This window comes from Triticum dicoccoides, chromosome 7A, assembly GCF_002162155.2.
Source record: "Triticum dicoccoides isolate Atlit2015 ecotype Zavitan chromosome 7A, WEW_v2.0, whole genome shotgun sequence".
Classification (NCBI taxonomy): domain Eukaryota; kingdom Viridiplantae; phylum Streptophyta; class Magnoliopsida; order Poales; family Poaceae; genus Triticum; species Triticum dicoccoides.
Genome location: NC_041392.1, coordinates 501,746,420 through 501,769,346, shown reverse-complemented (window position 1 = coordinate 501,769,346; position 22,927 = coordinate 501,746,420). Strand labels below are relative to the sequence as shown.

The 22,927-nt window shown below is 49.9% G+C and overlaps 2 protein-coding genes across 2 annotated transcripts; one reads left to right on the top strand and one right to left on the bottom strand.

Moving 5' to 3' along the window:
* Positions 1-3,127: 3,127 nt before the first annotated feature.
* LOC119331317 lies at positions 3,128-4,311 on the top strand. The gene is made up of 4 exons (XM_037604481.1): positions 3,128-3,292; positions 3,400-3,588; positions 3,699-3,869; positions 3,952-4,311. Exons 1-4 carry the CDS (start codon positions 3,275-3,277, stop codon positions 4,009-4,011), a joined length of 438 nt encoding a protein of 145 aa, XP_037460378.1. The 5' UTR covers positions 3,128-3,274; the 3' UTR covers positions 4,012-4,311.
* Positions 4,312-4,734: 423 nt separating this feature from the next.
* On the bottom strand, positions 4,735-9,981 carry LOC119331221 (reticulon-like protein B17). The gene is made up of 8 exons (XM_037604396.1): positions 9,419-9,981; positions 7,833-7,986; positions 6,776-6,850; positions 6,542-6,683; positions 6,378-6,447; positions 6,231-6,296; positions 6,034-6,156; positions 4,735-5,291 (listed from the first exon to the last, which is right to left on the bottom strand). Exons 1-8 carry the CDS (start codon positions 9,918-9,920, stop codon positions 5,176-5,178), a joined length of 1,248 nt encoding a protein of 415 aa, XP_037460293.1. The 5' UTR covers positions 9,921-9,981; the 3' UTR covers positions 4,735-5,175.
* Between the last annotated feature and the right edge of the window lie 12,946 nt (positions 9,982-22,927).

The following is a 22,927-nucleotide window of genomic DNA, read 5'->3' as shown; positions in this document are numbered from 1 at the left end:
GTACCAAACGCACGGCACCTCCGAGTTCAGCACACGTTCAGCACGATGATGTCCTGCGAACTCCGATCCAGCAGAGCTTCACGGGAGAGTTCCGTCAGCACGACGGCGTGGTGACGGTGATGACGTTGCTACCGATGTCGGGCTTCGCCTAAGCACCGCTACGATATGACCGAGGTGGAATATGGTGGAGGGGGGCACCGCACACGGCTGGGAGAGATCAACTGATCAACTTGTGTGTCTAGAGGTGCCCCCCTGCCCTTGTATATAAAGGAGCAAGGGGGGAGGCCGGCTGACCCTCTATGGGCGCGCCAGGAGGAGGAGTCCTCCTCCTAGTAGGAGTAGGACTTCCCTTTCCTACTCCTACTAGGAGGAGGAAAGGAAGGAGAAGAAGGAGAAGGAAGGAGAAGGAGGAAAAAGAGGAAAGAGGGGCCGACCCCCTAGTCCAATTCGGTTTGGGCTAGGGGGGCCGCGCGCCCTGCCTCCTCTCTTCCACCACTTGGCCCATGAGGCTCATTACTTCTTCCTCGTATTCCCGTAACTCCCCGGTACCCCCGAAAATACCCGAATCACTCGGAACCTTTCCGATGTCCGAATATAGTCATACAATATATCGATCTTTACGTCTCGACCATTTCGAGACTCCTCGTCATGTCCCCGATCTCATCCGGGACTCCGAATTACCTTCGGTACATCAAATCACATAAACTCATAATACAATCATCACCGAAACTTTAAGCGTGCGGACCCTACGGGTTTGAGAACTATGTAGACATGACCGAGACATGTCTCCGGTCAATAACCAATAGCGGAACCTGGATGCTCATATTGGCTCCCACATATTCTACGAAGATCTTTATCGGTCAGACCGCATAACAACATACGTTGTTCCCTTTGTCATCGGTGTTACTTGCCCGAGATTCGATCGTCGGTATCTCAATACCTAGTTCAATCTCGTTACCGGCAAGTCTCTTTACTCGTTCCGTAATACATCATCTCGCAACTAACTTATTAGTTGCAATGCTTGCAAGGCTTAAGTGATGTGCATTACCGAGAGGGCCCAGAGATACCTCTCCGACAATTGGAGTGACAAATCCTAATCTCGAAATACGCCAACCCAACAAGTACCTTCGGAGACACCTGTAGAGCACCTTTATAATCACCCAGTTACGTTGTGACGTTTGGTAGCACACAAAGTGTTCCTCCGGTAAACAGGAGTTGCATAATCTCATAGTCATAGGAACATGTATAAGTTATGAAAAAAGCAATAGCAACAAACTAAACGATCAAGTGCTAAGCTAATGGAATGGGTCAAGTCAATCACGTCATTCTCCTAATGATGTGATCCCGTTAATCAAATGACAACTCATGTCTATGGTTAGGAAACATAACCATCTTTGATCAACGAGCTAGTCAAGTAGTGGCATACTAGTGACACTCTGTTTGTCTATGTATTCACACATGTATTATATTTCCGGTTAATACAATTCTAGCATGAATAATAAACATGTATCATGATATAAGGAAATAAATAATAACTTTATTATTGCCTCTAGGGCATATTTCCTTCAGCGACCCCCTCTGGAACATCCGGTCGCGCTCTCCACCCTACCGAGGACGATGGTTTTCGGTACCGTCACTTTCCCATCTGGGCTTCTTGCTACGTGCATCACCCCATGAGTATTGTCGGGAAATTACACCAAAAGCTCTCTTGCGAGGATCGTTGTTGGAACATGGTGCGTCTTGCGCCTCGTGGTATGCAGCACACAACAAGTTGTGTGTTGTGCGACCAGTCATAGGAGAGGATAGACTACCTCCTCTCTGGCTACTCTTCTCATGCATGGTCTGGCACAAGCTACTCTCCTGGATCAGGTCCACTGCTAGTGAACCAGATGAGGAGGCGGGCTTTGTGGGTTGGTGGAAAGAAACTTGCCACTCGCTTCCTACCTCGGCTCGGAAGGGCACATCCTCGGTCATCTAGCTGGTGGCTTCGTGCATTCGAAGCATCGTGATGCAATCATCTTCGACGATGCTCATCTCAGCCTCGACCGTCTCCTCGACACGAAGTCAGAGGCTAGGCAGTGGGCTCTGGCGGGCCCGTCTATGCTTGCGGGTTTGCTCTTAGGGGGAGTTACGACTGGTGTCTAGGGACGTTGTGTTGTGCGTTTGGTGTGGCCTTCCTTGGGCTATTGGGTGTGTCCTTCTTGGGGCTTGTAACGAGTCTTCTCTCTATCAATGCAATAAAATGTATAAGGTTATTTGTGTTTCTTGAAGAAGAAAATTCGGAACACCTACCTCTTTATACGAGGGGGCAGGTTACAAAGAATCAGTGGCAATGGAGGGCTTGGGAGGAAAACCCTCTACTTCTGTTGGGAAGGTTCCCACCATTCAAGAGCCTTCGGGGATTGAATCTTCCGAGCACTAGTAGGCATTTCAGCGCTTTCCTTGCTCTACAGAACCCTCCAAGCTGGTGCCCATGGCATCTGGGGTTCCTCTCTCTACTACTAAGCGCTTATAGCAGAGTCTTTGAGACGTTGATTGCAGCGTGGACGGGAGCGAGTGTCCCTGGCGGCTGGCGGTGAGCCGGTGAGTGGGTGTGCAGGCATGCATGCGACCCGGCCCGTACCTAATAAATAGCCCGTGGTCATGGGTGGAGTAACTCCAGCAGAGATCGCAATCTTTGTTGCATGCATGCATTTCCCGGCCGGCCAGCCGCGCTCGCAGCAGTTAAAACCTGCCGGCGACCGGCGTGAATCGTCAATGCGGCACTCATTCTCCGCTGGCCGCTACGGACGAGCAGCCAGCCTAACGGTGAACGATGACCATCCATGACTGAGTGACCAGGCTCCGTGGAACCTTCATCCAAGCCCGGGCCTGAATGTCAGCGTCGCCCATGGCCGGATCGAGCTAACTACTAACTCACCCACCAGTAGTATCTATTAACGCTCGGGAGCATGTTCGCTTTGCGCATATCACAGTGCGCACGTACGGCCGCCGTGTATTATTACTCAACGCAGCTGCGCGCAGCGAGCAGCATGCATGCAGGCCGCCCAGCCTTTTGCTCCCCCTGCCTGCCCTTCTACGTGCAGCAATTGAATGGCGCACGCTCCCCCTACGCGGCCTGTGTGGATGCACCGGCTGCCACCCCACGACCAAATGCTCCCATCCGCGGTAGTATAAATCCGCCATCACCTTTCCGATGCTTTAGTCACGACGACGCCTGACCGGCCTGATCAATCCAACGAACGATCTTCTCGCCCACACCACACACGGACGAATGGACATGGAGATGGAGGTGAGTCAAACAAAGCATATGTCGCTGTTGGCCTGGTTCTCTAGCTAGCTCGTGTTGCATCGTTGGGTGCTCATGCGAGTGTGTTACGTTACGTGCCTGTCGAGCAGAGGATGATGGGGTGCCAGATCCCGGCGTTCGGGCTGTGGAACTACTGCAGCGACCTGCCCATCACGCAGTACTTCGACCTCGCCATGCAGGCCAGGCTGCTCAAGCGCCACCGCCGCTGCTGCGACGCCGGCGGCGGCCTCGTGCTCTTCGGCGCCTCGCCGTCTCCACGCAAGCCGCCCCAGATCAAGGTGCGCACACACGATATGCTTTGGGTCTCCAGGCTTGTCATTGTTCGTCACCTTTTTGGGCGGTCTCCAGACTGATTCCCCTGGTGTATTTTTTGGGTGGTCTCGTTCAGGTGATAAGGAGAGAAGTCGGGGAGAAGCAGAGCGACGGCGGCGAGCTGGGCGGCGGCGTGACCGGGAGGGCGGCTGCTGCCGGCGCGACGAAGCGCGTGGCTGCTACCGGGGCGGTGGACGAGGACCTCTACAAGGTGCCACGGCCGCTCGCATACCAAAAACCTCGAAAGGTACGTGGGTGTTTATTACAAACCGCCCTGCTCTAGCTTTACTGCCTTGCAACGGTTAACTGTTTGTCCATTTTTTGTTCAGATGAGGAAGGTGGTGTGGAGCTTGTGGATTGGGTGCCTGGGGCTTGACTGCATTGCCTAACAAAACTGGGAGCAGCTTATCATCTTCAAGCTTCATCTGAATAATAGTGTACCATGAAGGCGTTACCTGTTCGATTTGGCTGTACTTCTCTGTTCGCCCCTATTGTCTGGCTCTACAACTAGCTTCCACTTATCAACTGAGTGTTCTATATATAACTCTTTTTAGAAGTTTTCAGTAACACTGTACTATCTGTAACTTGTGTGTGTATTACTACCAAAGGAACATGTCCTGCATTTTGATTTCATGGATGCGAAAATTTGCAATAAAGCTCCCGATGGCTAAAGCCAGCACTTTTGTTCACTTGTTTCCTGATCTTGACAACCAACTTGAACTCGAAATAAACTGAAATCAAGGCTTGAAGATTCCTTGTTCCGATTCGTAAATCCTTGTATGAATTAGAGTTTTTCTTTTAGGTGCATATGAGTTGGCACTAAAAATGAAAGGATCACACTTTAATTTCTGATTTGAAACTATAAAGATTCAAACTGAACTGGAGTTTTAGTTCCCAACTTAAATTAACCAGATTTGAGTTAAACACCCGCTCAGCGTGATGACGGTCAGCTTTTGTGAGCCAGACTTACACTTGAGACTTGTCTTTGCACTTGTTTTAATAATATGGCTGCATGCATCACTCTAGGCCGAGGGTTATTCTCCTCAGAAAAAATAAAAATGATGACCTCCAACGATCATAGTGCCCTTCAATCAGATTACAATTCTCAAGAGTGACGGGCCATGAAAGTTTCCTGCAAATGAAGGCGTTTCTCACAGATGTCTCACCTGGCCCATTTAGACAGGGCATATTCACCCCGTCGTTCAGACGAGATTCTCAAAGCACAAAAAGAGTTGGCGCTTTACACACCAGCAAAACACATCACAGGCACATCGAGCTTGAAATGAACACAGCATCAACGTATAGGACCCCTCAACAGATATGGGTGTCAAGCAGTCACGCGTGCAACCAGATCATCTCATGCTTGATTGGAAATATTCCCCAACAGTACCATATTGGCAACAAGATGTACCAATACCAATACATCACAGCCATTGCGCCTGCCACCGAGATATGAGGATGCAATTTTGCAGCATTTTTATTTTTTGCTTTCGCTTTGAAACCACAGAATTGCTCACATATGTCGGCACCTGCCGTGCTCATGAGACAGCTTGTCAGTCTTCGAGAACCATTGCTTCTTGCTGCTGCTGTCGCCGCATTACCCCCTCTGAATTCCTGCTACTTCGTCCATACTGATAGTGGTAGCGCAGCGCTACCGCGGAAACGAAGGCTGCACAAAGAGATGCTGCAGAGTTAAAACTTTACCATGTTTGAATAAAACAACAAATTGTGATATAGAAATCTGCAGTTATGCTTCGGAGCATATGAGCTTGTGCTCAGTTTTAAGGACCAACATAAATGCATCTTTAAATGAGCCAACAAGCTCCAAGAATATCCATGTTACGACCTTTATACCGACAGTAGTAGCAGAGTGCTAGCATTTGAAAGAACGATGCATCAGTTTAGTGGCAATGAGATTCTAGTTGGGACACAGACAAACATTTCCTATTATGTTTTCACTAGCTTTCCTTGCTGAATTCCTCCTTATGATGAAATTAGAATCCGACTAATTTAGCCAGCTTCAGGCAAATACCAAGAACAGGTCATTTAAGAAAAGACAATCAATGAACTTGATGTTGCTTTGTGAATTGTCTACACCGGAAAAATACGAAAACCCGCTATGCTGATTATTGCCCATTATATGTGAGATTTTTGATGGGTGACCTTAGTCTCATCTCTTCTAGAAAATCAACTGGGCAGGGTTGAGCAACCACTTGTGCCAACTTTTTTTTTCAGAAAGTACTAACTGTCTTCTGAGCTGTAACCTTAAATGAAGCATATCAATGAACAAGTGTGCTGTTTAACAGCATCCGATTGGCCTTAATTTCTACCAACATAAGAATCAGTCAAGCAGTTTATATGAGCCAGTTGTTTCGAACTACTTTCAGTCCAATCGATTATCAACGACGTACCAGCCATTACACGTGTCTTCACACTAACCAAGTTCCAGAAAGTCGTCACTGCAGCAGCTGCAACAAGTTTCTTGCGGGGACAGGACTTCCATGCATTCAGAATCCGGGCATTCAAACCTTCAACTGACAAAATACAACTTATGACTCCTTGCTCCATTAAAAGGTAATTTCAGCAGTAAATTGTACAAGCTGCCTACCTTTTTCATGAATATGACTTGAATAGCAGCTATAGAGTCTTGGGAGTGTAAAACAACCAAAGAATCCTGTAAATTTTCATTAAACACAAGATGATACAAAGGTGAAGTCATGCAAGCGTTTGACTGCTCTTTGCCATGCAATCATACCTGTTGCTAGAAGCCTCCATACTGTGAACAGATGGCCATACTTAGCACCAAATAGAAGAACAGGAAACACCTGATATTTAAGGAATCAGAGGCCTCAGAATTGCTCAAAGAAAATGCGTGTACTCTGAAGAAAACAGAGCGTAGAATCAAAATGTAAGGCTTACTTTCAGAGTCATGGATGGATCACCAGAGAAGATCACTCGGGACATAGATATGAGAGAGTTAGCAATTGGCAGGACAGCTCGGCCAACCCGGAGCACATCTTCCTCAGTCAACTGGAAACTCCTTACTTGTTCAGTGTTCTGCCTGTTACAGCTTTGAAATAAACATGATTTCACAGATAGCAAGGAAAATTGACACTGTTACCTAGCTCAAGAGAGAACATTATTATATTGTACCTCTGAGGAATGGAATCTTTGAAGAAAGCTAAGACCAACGTCACAACACCAAAATGGCAAAGTATCTTGATTGGACTGCAAAGTAGAGGGCAATATTCAAATGGCAAACTATAAATATGTACAATAAAATTAGGTTAGGGCCATTGGATACTTCAGTGTTCAGGAAAATACCATTGCAAACAAACCAATTTCGCTAGGGACAGCATATAGGCCGAAATAGTGAAACATGACATTGTCGTTATGGTTTTGGGCATTAGCATGAGATTTATTTCTTGATAATAGTATACTTATCCTTGCCTTCCTACTTCCATATTTCTCCTCTCTTTCTCACTTTGCTCTCAGTCTACATCGCCAACCAATGGGCCCAAGCTCTGTCATGAACTGTCTTTACCCTTATCTGGCCCTCGTCGCCCATATGTGGCACTGGTACCCCTGCTTCACCACTGAGTGAAAACAGAGTGCACAGAGGGGCAGGGGATTCCAGCAAGCAGCAGCAGCATGTTTCAGGACTTCAAGGTGCCACTCGTTTTTCTATTTCCCTGCTTTACAACCGTAAGAGCTTCAAAAAAATATCAATTGTGACCCGATTCCTCGACCACGCAGCTATGTTTTTGCGACTGTGCTTAAATTTATTCATGACATTAAGACAGTGTAAGCTTTGATCTTATGCTCTTACCTTGTCCCAATTTCTTCTAAAATTTTGTTGCAAATTGCATTTCAGTTTTTCCGAATAAGAAAAGTAATGTCTTCATAACTACAAGAATAAATCCATTTTTCACCAACAAAATCCATCTTGACCTTAAGTGGCGAACTAACTATTGTTTTAATGAAGAGATAGGCGTAAGTGCTAGAATGTCACTTTATACCCCTAATAGACGGTTCTGTGATGCCAACAGTATCCTGCAGAACTTATGATGATTGACATGACACTGGACAGTCGAGTCCATTTGCAGTGGTAATTTCCATATATGGATGATTATGATACCACCAGCATAATTTTTCAATGTGTAACATGCTGAACAATGTATGGATGAACTACAGCAGAAGTTGCACGTGCCTGAAATTGACGTCTCTTGAAAAGGAAGAAGAGACGAAAAGCATGGACCCAGAGCCGAACCAAAATGCTGATCTCCCAACATTCTTCCACATCACCAAGTCAACAACCCTTTCCCAAAGACCTTCCCAATCAAACTGTTCTACATTCTCTGCACCTGGTACTCAAACAGGAATAACAACATTAGCAAGGGAAGACACATATGTAACTTACACCATCATACCACAAGAAATGCATATCAAACAGCAAGACACATGATAATAATTGCACAGTACAGTACAAAAATACTACTTTTCTGGAATAATCTGTTAAATTATGAATGACATGTATGAACAAGACAATGGTTTATCTACCAAGTACTGATAAAAAAGTTTCACTCATACACTGATAGGCAAAATAAAAAATTGGTCGGGAGAAATGGATGTGGACACTTTGAGTCAGATAGTGTGTAGGCTTTGGTTAGGGATTTGCATCAAAATTATATATTACCCTGTCCGAACAAATAACCCAATCCAGGTTAGTTGTATCAGAAACAATTTTTGAATAGAAACAATTACGAACTTATAGAAGCATGTTGAAAAGGTAATGGTAGTCTATCCAATTATCCATCGTGATGTGCTAAATCTATAGCTTAGGCCGATATAAATACACACAAATGTTTAACATTTTTATTTAGGACCTTTAGCTAAATTTGTGCCATTTTGGTCTCAGGTTGGTGAAATTACAGCAAATCTGGAGCTCCCTGCTTTTCCTGGTTGTGAACTATCCACAACAAAGACAGACAGTCCCCATAGACCTTTTGGGTTTGCCAAAATCAGACCCTCTGCGACTCAATGGAGTAAAATCAACCTCGTTGGTCCATACAGTCAGCATACAGCGTGCAGCATGGACTTGGACTATCATGTGGTCTACGGTCATGTACCATCCCCCATACACCTTTGGACAGTGCCATGACTCGTTTGATTCAATCTCATGTGTTGTGTCCGCTTCACAAGATCTTCTACCTACTCTAACAGCGCTGTAGGTTGTAGCTAGCAAGTGAGAATTATTTGAGGCTCATATTCAACACCCTACTGTACCACCATTCATGTATGGATTAATGGTGAAAAGAGGCAGCAGACTTTACCAACATCACAATCAAAAACTGAAAACACTCATTCTTAGCTAGGACTTGGATACAGCGCCAGAAATTATTTTGACACAATCCATAAAAATGTCACAAATCAATGCAGAAATAATAGAAATTTAGCATAATTTACATCCACCAAGACCTACAGAAAGGAGGTGACAGCACTTTCTACAACCACAAACTTGTAAAACCCAAGAGTAAATACATGGACGTAACTTGTACAGTTAGATATCCACAAGCTAGATAAGCCCCTATGCCTGCACAACAGTTTGCAATTTCCATGCTGTTACTTGTGCATAAATAGAATTGCAACTTGCAACACCAAGAACAATATCGCCTAACAGAGATAAAATGAAGCAACATTTCCTACATCAACCAAAAGCTATAGGATTGTGTCCTGCATTCTATGAACCCTAAAATGGCAATTAGTGTACGAGGCAATTAGCGATTGCTCAGTTACCTCGGGTTGGATTGATGGGAGGGTAAGGCACCAAAGCCAAGCTGGAACCCTTCTTCTCCTTCACGGCTGCCAGAGGCTGCGCTGCGGTCTTTCTTCTCTGGGTCTTACCCGCCGCTTCCTCATCGGCGGCCTCGTTCGCCGTCAACTCCCTCCCGCCATCGTTGTCCAGCCGCCGCCGCGCCCGCCTCACGTTCTTCCCGGGCGACGCGGCCGCGCGCGGCTCCCCCGCCCCGCGGCGCTTCCTTCGCGGAGACCCGACGGCACCCGCGCCTTGGTCGACGACCGCGGCGCGAAGAGGCTTAGAGCGGCGGCGCCGGGTGGGGCTGTTGCGGGGAGGGGAGAGGGGGGGCACGTCATCCCGAGGAGAGAGGGACGGTGACGGCGACGCGGGGCCCTGTGGCCGCGACGGTGGCGGAGAGAGAGTCGCGGTCCCGTCGGCGACCGCGATGTCGCCGGAGGGCGGCATGGGAGCAGGGGAGTCGGGCTCTATTTCGATCTCCATTTGATTTGCTTCCTGGGGACGGTTGGCCGGCTGGCTGGGGTTTTGGCGATGTCCAGCAGTGGGTGGATCGAAATTTGAAGCAATTTTTCAGGGCAGATGCTAGGCGTCATCCGGCTGATCCGCGCGTGGGATCAGCCGGGTCGCTAGCCACCCGATGGTTGGTCCAGCATGTCCTGTAAGCCGTACGATCCACTTGATTCCACGCTTTAATTTATTTCTTCTCTTAGCTGATCACGGGAGCCGCTTTCACATGTCTATCCCACCCCGACTAGTTTGACTAATGGCATGCGCAGCAGCGACTCCAGAGAAGGTTATTGTTTATTTTTTTGCGGGTAGAGAAGGTTATTGTTGCAACGCACATGTGACCCAGCGAGGTGCTTCTAGTTCAGGTAAGTACCTTCCCTAGAAAAAAGCAAAGTCATCCATTCTCACGACATAAGCTGCTTCAAAAAGACCAGGGTGGTCTCGGCTGTTTGCGGGCGTAGTGTGAGGCATGGCTGCGGCGGTCGCACGACGGCATGCTTCGACGGCCACGGTGATGTTGCGACAATACCCGTCTGCCTCGGTGATGTTGGGATGACAAGCTTTGATGACCGCGGTGTAATTTGACTGTCACGGCAAGGTTACAACGGCAACCTGTCCGCTTCAATGATGTTGTGACGGCCTGCTTTAACGATGACGATGTGTGCTTTTGTAGCCGTGGTGATGCTATGATGGCAACTCGACTGTTTCGATGATGTTGCATCGGCAAGCTTCAGTAGCCGCGACAATGCTGCAACAAACCGCAATGACAACATGCTTTGAACGGTCACGACGATGCTGCGACCACGTACTTCGATGAGGACAGTGGGTGCTTCGGTAGCTGTGGTGATGCTACAATGGCAACCCAGATGCTTCGATGATTTTGCAATGGCATGCTTCAACAGCCGCAACAATACTGCAACGAACCGCGGCGGCGGCATGCTTCGAACGGTCATGGCGATGCTGCGACCGCGTGCTTCGACAACCGCGGTGATGCTATGATGAAGGCACACGAAGGCCTAGTTGCTTCGACGATGTTGCGACAACATGCTACCCTGCTACGACAATGTTGTGACGATGTCACGACTGTTTCGTCGATGCTATGACGGCAGCCCGGCTGCTCCGATGATGATGCGATAGTTCTATGCTTCGACGGCGGCGGCGGCGAAGGCGTCAAGAACACTACCCTAAGCATTATCCAAGCAACCATGACACCATGAGCTTGCTAGTAGCAAATCCAACAAACACCCACAGTCAAGAATATGGTGTTCTGGAATCTTTGTTTGCTACTTGCTACGTGTTTCATCTTGAGAATACTTCATCACGTACATGCGTAGCTACGCGGGTAAACACCACATGAGAAAGTAGAAACGGAATGGAATTGTTAAACAATTACTGGGACCACTTAGCTTTAGGTGTGCGTCTAGCCACTACCACGGTTGCGCGGTCAGAATCAGATAGATGGGCAGCTTCGTGTGGGCACAGAGAGAGGCTTCGCCCCACAGCGATCGAACGGCAGTGGACGCGGATGATAAACCAACAAATCATCCGACTGATTTTAAACATTCCATTTTTCAGTAAGAGCAACTTCAATGGGGCGATCCATTTTGTCTGTTTGGGTCATTCGAACACAAAAGTTGGCACAACATGGCAATGGACACACCGTCCGTCCTTTGTCCGTTTCGTGTCCGCTCAGACCCATGTTCATCCCAAATTTGGAACACATTTGGGTCCGCGGCGGATACAAAGCGAACGCTTTCTGTGGCCTACTCGTCCGCCTCCGTCCGCTGCATGCGAGCACTGGCCCATCTGTCAGCCACCCACCCATCCCACCCCCGCCTCTCTCCTCTTTTTCTCTTTCTCTCATCCGCCCCACAGTGCCCCACCACCGGCCGCTTCGGCCTCCGTCGCGAGCTAGCAGGGAGCAAGGGGGCAGCGCCGAAGAAGCACCGGAGCCGGGGCAACGCCAAGCCAAGCGGATGCTCTCGACGACCTCGCCGCGCAGGCGGTGCACCTCCACAGCGAGAACACGCGCGACCCCATGCTCTCGACGACCTCGCCGGGGCGAGGCGCGAGCTGCTGCTGGCGTACAGCGCGGGTGGCGTGCGGTGCGCTGCCGGGGTGAGAGCTACTGCAGCCCCGGCGAGCTGCTGCAGGCGGAGCTCGGGCACGAGTGGCACGGGGTCGGAGCTACGGAGAGGGGCACACAGCGCGGGTGGCGTGCGGTGCGCGGCCGGGGTAAGAGCTGCTGCAAAGCCGGCAAGGCGCATGCGACGGGGCGCGGGCGCGGCGGTGCGGGAGCTGCGGGGCGGGGCGCGGGGCGAGGCTGCACGACTGTTGGTTGGAAACTCGTCGGATGCAGGTCAGATACTCGTCGGATGCAGGTCAGATACTCGTCGGATGCTAGTCAGACAATCATTGGAAGCTGGCATCAAGCTGTGCACGGAGCCTCTTGTCATGAAGCTGCTCGTGCTCTGCGTGTGATGTCTACGCGGGGGCGGCTGCTTGCATGCATGTGCTGGTGCGAGCGCGCGACCGGAGCACGGGCGTCGGCGGAGGCGACCTCGCGAGGGTGTGACCGAGTTGCAGGGCGGGCGCGGCGAGCTGCCGGGCGGGGGTGGGGCGCGCGCGACGGGCCCGGCGAGCTGCGGGCGAGGCGGCGGAGGTGAGCTCGCGGGCGCAGGGTGAGGTCACGCGGGAGCTCGCCCACCAGGTGTTTGACTGAATGCCGACGCGGATATGCACAAAATGGGTCTGGCTTCCGTTGGGCGCACCGGCCGACCCAAACGAAATAGCGGATGCAGACAGGCGGACGGGCGACCCAAACGGACAAAAAGCGGACAAAATCAGCGTCCGTTTGGGTCACCCCATTGGAGTTGCGCCTCGCAGATCCGCTATTTATTTTATTTTTTTGAACTGAGAAGGCACCAAAAGGCATTATTTATTAGCTCACACACATTTTACATCAAGGACTATGAATCCTTCAAGTACAAAGTTGGTTAAGGCAAGCAACAGAGGGCAACAGGGAGAGCGACTGGGCTGGGACACCACAATGGCGAGGGTCGCAGTGGTGTGTCGACAGATCCACACGGCGGCGACATGCGGCGCACGGCGGGATTTGAGATGGCAGATTGTGCAAGCGAAGGGGGTGGCAGCGGATCGGGATCCGTCCCGATCTGGCGTCCATCTTCAGCCGGCGGCGTGGGCTGTGGGCAACGCGGGCCGGTGTCCTTCAATGGCGTCGGCGTGGTGGAGGGAGCAGTTTCGTGGTGGTCCTAGTGATCATAAATGTGCTCTACATGTATCTCCAAAGGTATTTGTTGGGTTGCATGGATTGATACTGGGATTTGTCACTCCGTGTGACAGAGGGATATCTTTGGGCCCTCTCGGTAATACGACATCACAAGAAGCTTGTAAGCATGTGACTAATGAGTTTAGTCACGGAATCTTGTATTACTGAACGAGTAAAGAGACTTGCCGGTAACGAGATTGAACTAGGTATGGAGATACCGACGATCAAATCTCGGGCAAGTAACATATCGCGGGACAAAGGGAATTGCATACGGACATCGTGGTTCAACCTATAAAGATCTTCGTGAATATGTAGAAACCAATATGGGCATCCAGGTCCTGCTATTGGTTATTTAACGGAGAGGAGTCTCGGTCATGTCTACATGATTCTCAAACCCGTAGGGTCGCACACTTAACGTTCGGTAGCGCTAGGGCACTATTGAGATATTAGTATGGTGAAGTTCGAAGGTTGTTCGGAGTCCCAGGTGGGATCCGGGACGTCACGAGGAGCTCCGGTATGATCCGGGGGTAAAGATTCATATGTGGAAAGTTTGGTTTTTTCAGTATTGTACGAGGAAGCTTCCAGAAGGTTCCTTGTAGGATCGAAAGTATGTCTAGAGGGGGGTGATTAGACTGACCAAATAAAATCTAGCTTTTTCCCAATTTTAAGTCTTGGCAGATTTTAGCAACTTAGCACAAACAAGTAATCAGCCTACACATGCAATTCTAAGAGTATAGCAGCGGAATGTAAAACAATTGCATATGAAGGTAAAGGGAGGAGTTTGGAGGGAGCAAACGCAATGTAGACACGGAGATTTCTGGCGTGGTTCCGATAGGTGGTGCTATCGTACATCCACGTTGATGGAGACTTCAACCCACGAAGGGTAACGGTTGCGCGAGTCCATGGAGGGCTCCACCCACAAAGGGTCCACGAAGAAGCAACCTTGTCTATCTCACCATGGCCATCGCCCACGAAGGACCTGCCTCACTAGGGTAGATCTTCACGAAGTAGGCGATCTCCTTGCCCGTACAAACTCCTTGGTTCAACTCCACAATCTTGATGGAGTCTCCCAAGTGACACCTAACCAATCTAGGAGATACCACTCTCCAAAAGGTAATAGATGGTGTGTTGATGATGAACTCATTGCTCTTGTGCTGCAAATGGTAGTCTCCTCAATACTCAACTCTCTCTCATAGGATTGAATTTGGTAGAAAGATGATTTGAGTGGAAAGCAACTTGAGAAAGGCTAGAGATCAAGATTTATGTGATTGGAATGGAATATCTTGACCTCAACACAAGTGTAGGTGATTCTCTCTTAGAAAATGTATGTTGGAAGTGTAGGCATATTCTGATGGCTCTCTCCACGAATGAAGAGTGGGTGAAGGGGTATAAATAGCATCCACACAAAATTTAACCGTTACACACAAATCACCAAACTCGGTGGGACCGAATCATACAACTCAGTCAGACCGATTTAGTTTATAATGTGACCGTTAGGGTTTTCGATGGGATCGACATGTCAACTTGGTGGTACCGATTCCATTAGGGTTAGGGCATAACGTAATCTCGGTGAGACCGATTACACTCGGTGGGACTGATTTTGGTAAAAGGCAAATAGAGAGTTGGTCAGGCAAACTCGGTGTCGGTGTCAAAACCGGCGGATCTTGGGTAGGGGGTCTCGAACTGTGCGTCTAAGGTGGATGGTAACAGGAGGCGAGGGACACGATGTTTACCCATGTTCGGGCCCTCTCGATGGAGGTAATACCCTACTTCCTGCTTGATTGATCTTGATGATATGAGTATTACAAGAGTTGATCTACCACGAGATCGTAGAGGCTAAACCCTAGAAGCTAGCCTATGGTATGATTGTATATTGTCCTACGGACTAAACCCTCCGGTTTATATAGACATCGGAGGGTGCTAGGGTTACACAGAGTCGGTTACAAGGAAGGAGATCTACATATCCGTATTGCCAAGCTTGCTTTCCATGCCAAGGAGAGTCCCATCCGGATACGGGACGAAGTCTTCAATCTTGTATCTTCATAGTCCAACAGTCCGGCCAAAGGATATAGTCCGGCTGTCCAGAGACCCCCTAATTCAGGACTCCCTCAGTATCCCCTGAACCAGGCTTTAATGACGATGAGTCCGGCGCGCAGATTTGTCTTCGGCATTGCAAGGCGGGCTCTTCCTCCGAATACTCCATAGAATATTTTGAACACAAGGATAGTGTCCGGCTCTACAAAACAAGTTCCACATACCACCGTAGAGAGAATAGTATTTCCACAAATCTAATCTGCTGACACGTTTGACAGCATGACATCATACCGTGGCCGGTCATTATTCGAACCGTTTTTCTCAACCAGCTACTACACATATCGCGAGGTGGTTTCCTTGGCACGTCTTGTCGAAGCAGAGATCGTGTCCCTTTATCACGGGATTCTCATCAATACGGATGTGGGTAACCCAACCGCGCCATCAATTATGGTGCTTGGGGAATGAGAGGTTTTATCAGGCGAGTGGGGACGCGCATCGCCTCTTCCGCCCTTATAAAGGGACACAGATTCACTCTTTTCAGCCACGCCTTCTTCCTGATTCATTCCCTTCTGGTTAGGCTCCAGCGCCCCAAGCGTTCACCTTCTCTGCCCACAAAGGGTCTTCCAAAGATGTCCAGATCCGGAGTAGGAGGCAAATGGATGGCCTCTATCGTCCGAGAGAAGGATATCAAAAAGCTTCGGGAGGCCGGGTATCTGGCCAAGAAAATCAGCCACCATCTCCCGACGGCGGGACAGATCGTCCCCACACTAGAACCCCACGAGAGGGTTGTATTCCTCCCTCACTTTGTCCGCGGGCTAGGGTTTCCCCTCCACCCGTTCGTTCGTGGTGAGGGAGTCCTGGATTAGGGGGTCTCCGGACAGCCGGACTATATCCTTTGGCCGGACTATTGGACTATCAAGATACAAGATTGAAGACTTCGTCTCGTGTCCGAATAGGACTTTCCTTGGCGTGGAAGGCAAGCTTGGCAATACGGATATGTAGATCTCCTCCCTTGTAACCGACTCTGTGTAACCCTAACCCCCTCCGGTGTCTATATAAACCAGAGGGTTTAGTCCGTAGGACAACATACAATCATACCATAGGCTAGCTTCTAGGGTTTAGCCTCTACGATCTCGTGGTAGATCAACTCTTGTAATACTCATATCATAAAGATCAATCAAGAAGGACGTAGGGTATTACCTCCATCGAGAGGGCCCGAACCTGGGTAAACATCGTGTCCCCTGCCTCCTGTTAGCATCCGCCTTAGATGCACAGTTCGGGACCCCCTACCCAAGATCCATCGGTTTTGACACTGACATTGGTGCTTTCATTGAGAGTTCCACTGTGCCATCACCATAAGGCTTGATGGCTCCTTCGATCATCGTTAACAATACGGTCCAGGGCGAGGTTTTCCTCCCCGGACAGATCCTCGTATTCGGCGGCTTCACACTGCGGGCCAACTCGCTTGGCCATCTGGAGCAGATCAAGAGCTACGCCCCTGGCCATCAGGTCAGGTTTGGAAACCTAAAATACACTGCGGACATCCGCAGAGACTTGATCTTCGATAGATTCGAGCCCATGTCAGGTGCGCTGCACGATCAAGACGAGCATGATTTAGCTCTGCCATCGGACAATGTTCAGGAGATCACACCTACAACTACTTCGGCCTTCAATCCAGAGAAAATTGCGCCATCCGAGGACGGAGGGATAGACCCCGCCATGGAGGACGCACTCTCAGTAGCGATGGAGCCGGATACTGACTTCACCCCTTATGAGAGTCGTGTTGCCGAACCACTGGATTCGTCTCCGGCCACGGACTCCGAGCCGCCGGCATCCGTGCCTATCGAATCCGATTGGGCGCCGATCATGGAGTTCACCTCCGCGGATATCTTTCAGCACTCACCTTTCGGCGATGTGCTAAATTCATTAAGGTCTCTCTCCTTGTCAGGAGAACCTTGGCCGAACTATGTCCGGCTAGAATGGGATGCGGACGACGAAGAAATTCGCTGCCCACCCACTTAGTAGCCACTGTCGATGATTTACCGACATGCTCAACTTCGACTCCGAAGACATCGACGGTATGGACGACGATGCAGGAGACGAACAAGAACCACCGCCCACAGGGCGCTGGATTGCTACCTCATCATATGATATATACATGGTGGACACCCCCAAAGAAGGCAATGGCGACGAAACAGCGGAGGATGAACCCTCCAAGAAGCAACCCAAGTGCCGACGTCAGCGGCGCCGCTCTAAGTCCCACCATAGCAAAAGTAGTGACACCGGCACAAGAGACAATAACACTCTGGATAGTGCCGAAGACGACAACAATCCCCCCAAGCACGATTTAGAGCGGGAGGGTGAACAAGCTAGCCCTCCAGAGCAGGCAGCAGATGGAGAATCAGAGGAGGACAGTTACATGCCTCTCACCGAAGACGAGCTGAGCCTCGGCGACGAAGAATTTATCGTGCCCGAGGATCCCGTCGAGCAGGAGCGCTTCAAGCGCTGGCTTATGGCCACAGCAAATAGCTTGAAGAAAAAGCAACAACAGCTTCAAGCTGATCAAGACTTGCTAGCAGACAGATGGACCGAAGTCCGTGCGGCCGAGGAATACGAACTCGAGCGCCCCTCCAAGAGTTACCCAAAGCACAGGTTGCTACCTCACCTCGAGGGGGAAGCATTGAGACCTACATCAGCAGTGTACGATGCGGCTGACCGGCCACCTCGTGGCCGAGCCAGAGAGGCGTTTCAGCCTGAAGTTCAGCCTGCACCCTGCCGCCACTCAAACAAAAATACCAAGGCCCGGGGCAACACACGGGACCTGCGAGACGTATTGGAAAACAAGGCAAAACATGCAAGATCGATCTATGGATCACGGGGGCATGCACCAATACGCGACGATGATCGTCACGCCAGATACACTAAAATCAAATCCGGCCGAGCCGAACACGGCAGACAAGACTCGTATGAACCGCGTCGCGATATAGCCCGGCACAGAGGCGCCGCACACCCCTTATGCTTCACTGATGATGTAATGGATCACGAATTCTCAGAAGGGTTTAAACCCGTAAACATCGAATCATACGATGGTACTATAGACCCCACGGTATGGATAGAAGACTTCTTCCTCCACATTCACATTTCCCGCGGGGATGACCTACATGCCATCAAGTATCTCCCGCTAAAACTCAAAGGGTCGGCTCAGCATTGGCTCAATAGCTTGCCGGCAAACTCCATCGGAAGTTGGGAGAACCTGGCAGAGGCATTCCTGGACAATTTCCAGGGCACTTATGTGCGACCGCCGGACGTTGACGATTTAAGTCATATAACTCAGCAGCCAGGGGAATCGTCCAGGAAATTCTGGACCCGGTTCCTAACCAAGAAGAACCAAATTGTCGAGTGTCCGGATGCAGAGGCCTTAGCGGCATTTAAGCATAATATCCGTGAGGAATGGCTCGCCCGGCACCTCGGCCAAGAGAAGCCAAAATCCATGGCAGCCCTCACGACACTTATGACCCGCTTTTGTGCGGGCGAAGATAGCTGGTTGGCTCGTAGTACCAATACAGCAAGCAAACCTGGCATATCAGAAGCCAGGGATAGCAACGGCAAACCACGACGCAATAAACACAAGCGTCGCAAATATGGTGAAAACGCCAAAAATACGGCAGTTAATGCCGGGTTCAGGGGCTCAAAGTCCGGTCAGCGGAAAGGGCCACCCAAAAATACAAATCCGGGTCCATCCAGTCTGGACCGCATACTCGCTCGCCAATGCCAAATTCATGGCACCCCAGAAACGCCAGCCACCCATACCAACAGAGAATGCTGGGTCTTCAAACAAGTCGGCAAGGCAGGCGCCAAGGACAAAGAGGGGTCTCAAAGCGACGATAGCGACGAAGAGCCCAGATCACCGAACACAGGAGGGCAAAAGAAACCCCCCCCCCCCATATTCAATCAGTGAATGTGGTAGATACCACCCAAATTGCCAACTTGTACCAGATATGCACCCTTAGGGATGGCGGCTTAACAGAACTAGCCGTCCCACAATATAAGCTAGGGCCGGTCACCTTCAACCGCACAGATTGTCCGGTTAACGCCAATCAGGGCAATCCAGCCGCGCTAATCCTCGACCCAATAGTAGACGGGTTCCACCTCACTCGAGTCCTTATGGATGGAGGTAGCAGTTTAAATCTGCTTTACCAGGACACAGTGAGCAAGATGGGCATCGATTATTCAGCGATCAAGCCCACTAAAGCCACTTTTAAAGGGATCATACCAGGTATGGAGGTTAGCTGTACATGCTCCATTGCCCTCGAGGTAATCTTCGGATCACCAGAAAATTACCGTATCGAAGAGTTAATCTTCGAAATCGCCCCTTTCCGCAGTGACTATCAAGCACTGCTCGGGCGAACCGTGTTCGCTCGATTCAACGCGGTGCCACATTATGCCTACCGTAAGCTCAAAATGCCCGGTCCACGTGGAGTCATCACGGTTCATGGCAAGGGCGAACATTCCTTCGGCACCAACAAATACATCACTGCCTTAGCAGTAGAAACAACGAGCAGCACCTTGCAGACGAACCTCGAGTCGACGCCCAGGCTCTCGGACACCGTCAAGGGGCTCCAAACTACTTCGCGGAAGGATACCCCGGCTCGTCTAGAGCTCAACTAAACACTCCAGCGAAGGCCATGACAGGCCGAACTCAGCGGTTCAACCACCCTCCGGCATGCAAACATTTCTTATATTTCCTTCGCAGGTTCACCTTTGCACCGACCAAGACGGACTCCACAGAGGCAGCTTGAATGCGTCAGGGGATCCTTAGACATTCCCCGCAGCGAACGTCCGGCTATAATACAGATCCGCACTCAACCTCTTCCCCCTGGTCACAGCAGGTTCTGCTATCACAACTCCTTTTTTATCACATTACTTGTACCCATACACATAGACGTATTATTCAAATACAACATGTGGATTTATATGACGTTTACCTGCTGATTATTTCTTATCGAAATCATTTCGTCAAGTGGCATCCGTACACAACGACATGCCTTAAATATGCCAGGGGCTTCGTTTTTCCCGTAACACGGCAATAAAAGTCCGAACACCTTCATGGAAGTTCGGCACCCCGAACCTATAGCATTATATGCATCAGCTCCGAATCATGTCTTGGGTCAATAGTTGGGTTTGCCCGGCTCCCATGTTTTGGTACCTTACGTTCCGCTATATCGTCTAAGGTAGCACTGGGAGAACTATTGCGATTGTGTCCCGGTTCTTCTAGATGACCACCTCAGTAGAGAAAGCCAAAAACTGACCGTCATGATACAGCGAGAGCTGATCAGCTGTTCGAGCGGTCACAAAATCTTTAAGGATTTCTCCCACATAATGCCATAACCAATGCAGCGTGCGATGGATCGGCTTTTTCTCCGATCAGGCGCTTATAGAGCCCCTAGTACGGTCTTCCGAACACAAGGGGCTGCGCCGACCATACTAAAGCTCCTATGGCTAAGTGAGAGTGATAAAGCCCTATAGTCCGATTGCCTGGTTCGTTGTGCTGAGCACCTCCTTCGGAGGACCCAAAACTGGGATAAAGAGTGCTCAGGTCTATCCTGAACACCCCCGTACTTCTTACGTGGGGGCAAAAGCCGACGACTGGCCAACTCTCAGTCTTAACATAAAAATGGCCGCACAGGAGGGTAAACTTTTATATAACAGGCGACATATAAACGACCTTGTTCAAACATTACAAAGAACAACATGATCTGCATTCATGGAAATATAATGTCCTTGGTGCATAGCTCCGCTGCAAGGTAGGATCCTTTCAGGACACTCTTATAATATAATTCGGGCTTGCGGTGCTCCTTCCCCTCTGGCGGTCCCTCGGTCACTAGCTTTTCGGCATCCATCTTCCCCCAGTGCACCTTTGCGAGGGCGAAAGCCATTCGCGCTCCTTCTATACAGACCAACCGCTTGATGACGTCAAGTCGAGGGCAAGCGCTTACAAGCTGCCTCACGAGCCCGAAGTAGCTGCTTGGAATCGGCTCGGCAGGCCATAGCCGGATAACCATATATTTCATGGCTAGTTCCACCGCCTTATGCAGTTCGATCAGCTATTTCAATTGATCAGCAAAAGGCACCAGATAATTTGGCGCCAAATACTGCGACCAAAAGAGCTTATCGGCGGTGTTCCTTCCTTCGGCTCGGTAGAATTGAGCGGCATCTGATATGCTATGAGGTAGCTCGGCAAATACACCTGAGAAGTCTGGATTCACAATCAGAAACATAGTTTTCCCTTCAAATACTTGCTTTACATGGGAAAATCCTTACCCGCCGTGATCTTCCTCGCCTCTTGGATCCCCTGCAGGGCGCTTTGGGTTTCCCCCCGGGCATCGCTCGTGGCTTGACGCGCCTTGGTGAGTTCGGACTCTTTCTCCGTTAAACTCGGCTCCAAGGTCTCGCATTTACTTGTGGCCTCTTGCAGCTCCTGCTCAGCTTTAATAACTCTGGCCTCGTGTTTCTCATGAAGAGTCCGCTCCATGGCTGCCTTTTCCTCGGCCTTGGCAACGGCCCGTTTGAGGGCCTCGACTTCGGTCATAACCCCTAGCACAAATTATGCGGCTTATTTCATACTGAACATTTATTTCACAATAAATGCACGCAACACTTGTGCATACCTTGTTTATCCCTCAACTGCATTTTCAATTGGCCAATTTCTTCTATGGCCCGCTCCAGACTTTGATTCAGTCTGGAGATCTCCGCAGTACGAGAGGCAGCAGCCGCTACAGGTATCTGCTTGAAACAGAAGAGAAATCAATATCATTCAATGAGTCTTCCTGTGATCATCAATGCGATCCCCTGTCCGGTTCTTTCTTTCACCGAACAGTGTATCAGGGGCTACTATCTATACTATGACACTCTTCGGCAACTTATAAAACATACCTCAAAGCCTCTTATAAGGATGATACAGGCTTCATTCAGTCCACTCTCAGTTGACTGAATCTTCTCAATCACCGCACCCATAAGGGCAGGGTGTTCGTCAACGATGGAGGCGTCTTGTAACGCCACCAACAAAGAATCTGACACCTCTGGATGGACAGAGGTCGCCGGTGGAACAGGCACGCCCCCTCCAGCCAAAGGAGGATGCCTTCTTGATTCTGGAGCCGTATAGGCCTTTGGAATCGCATCCGGTGGGGAGCCGAACTCAGGATCGCCCCGTCGTCAGACCCCATGGGAATCTTTTCCCCCATGTGTCCGGCCCCTGCGGTTTGACCTCCAGGCACTGCCTTCACGATTTCTTCCTTTCATCCTTGGCCGGGGTCCTTCTAGGACGAAGCCTCGGTGTTATGCACCTGTTTGGAGGAAGGGGCCTTTGGGGGCGTCCCGCTCTCCATAGGATTTGAGCTCAGCAGGTCCTCTGATGAGGATTGTTTGGTACGGGACCTCACCGCACTACCAAAAAATATGGCTTAAGGTTAAAATACTAAGCCACGATGAGTCTGGACGCTTAAACGTACTCGGATTTTATATACTTACGAGTTCACTAGGGGCTGGGCCCTAGGATCCCATGCCGGGCCGCTGTCGGCAGCGGCAGTGGACTCCTCCGAAAGAGAAGCCCTTCCCCTTTTGGGTAGTTCGGCCTCCAAGGGTGCGGAGGCCGTCCTCTTCC

Coding starts and splice junctions, on each gene's coding strand:
- LOC119331317 (XM_037604481.1), top strand. Junction 3,589..3,698: donor GCAAGCCGCCCCAGATCAAG/GTGCGCACACAC, acceptor GGTCTCGTTCAG/GTGATAAGGAGAGAAGTCGG. Junction 3,870..3,951: donor CATACCAAAAACCTCGAAAG/GTACGTGGGTGT, acceptor TTTTTTGTTCAG/ATGAGGAAGGTGGTGTGGAG.
- LOC119331221 (XM_037604396.1), bottom strand. CDS start 9,920: ATGGAGATCGAAATAGAGCCCGACTCCCCTGCTCCCATGCCGCCCTCC. Junction 6,448..6,541: donor ATCCATCCATGACTCTGAAA/GTAAGCCTTACA, acceptor CTTAAATATCAG/GTGTTTCCTGTTCTTCTATT. Junction 5,292..6,033: donor GAAGACACGTGTAATGGCTG/GTACGTCGTTGA, acceptor CTCTTTGTGCAG/CCTTCGTTTCCGCGGTAGCG.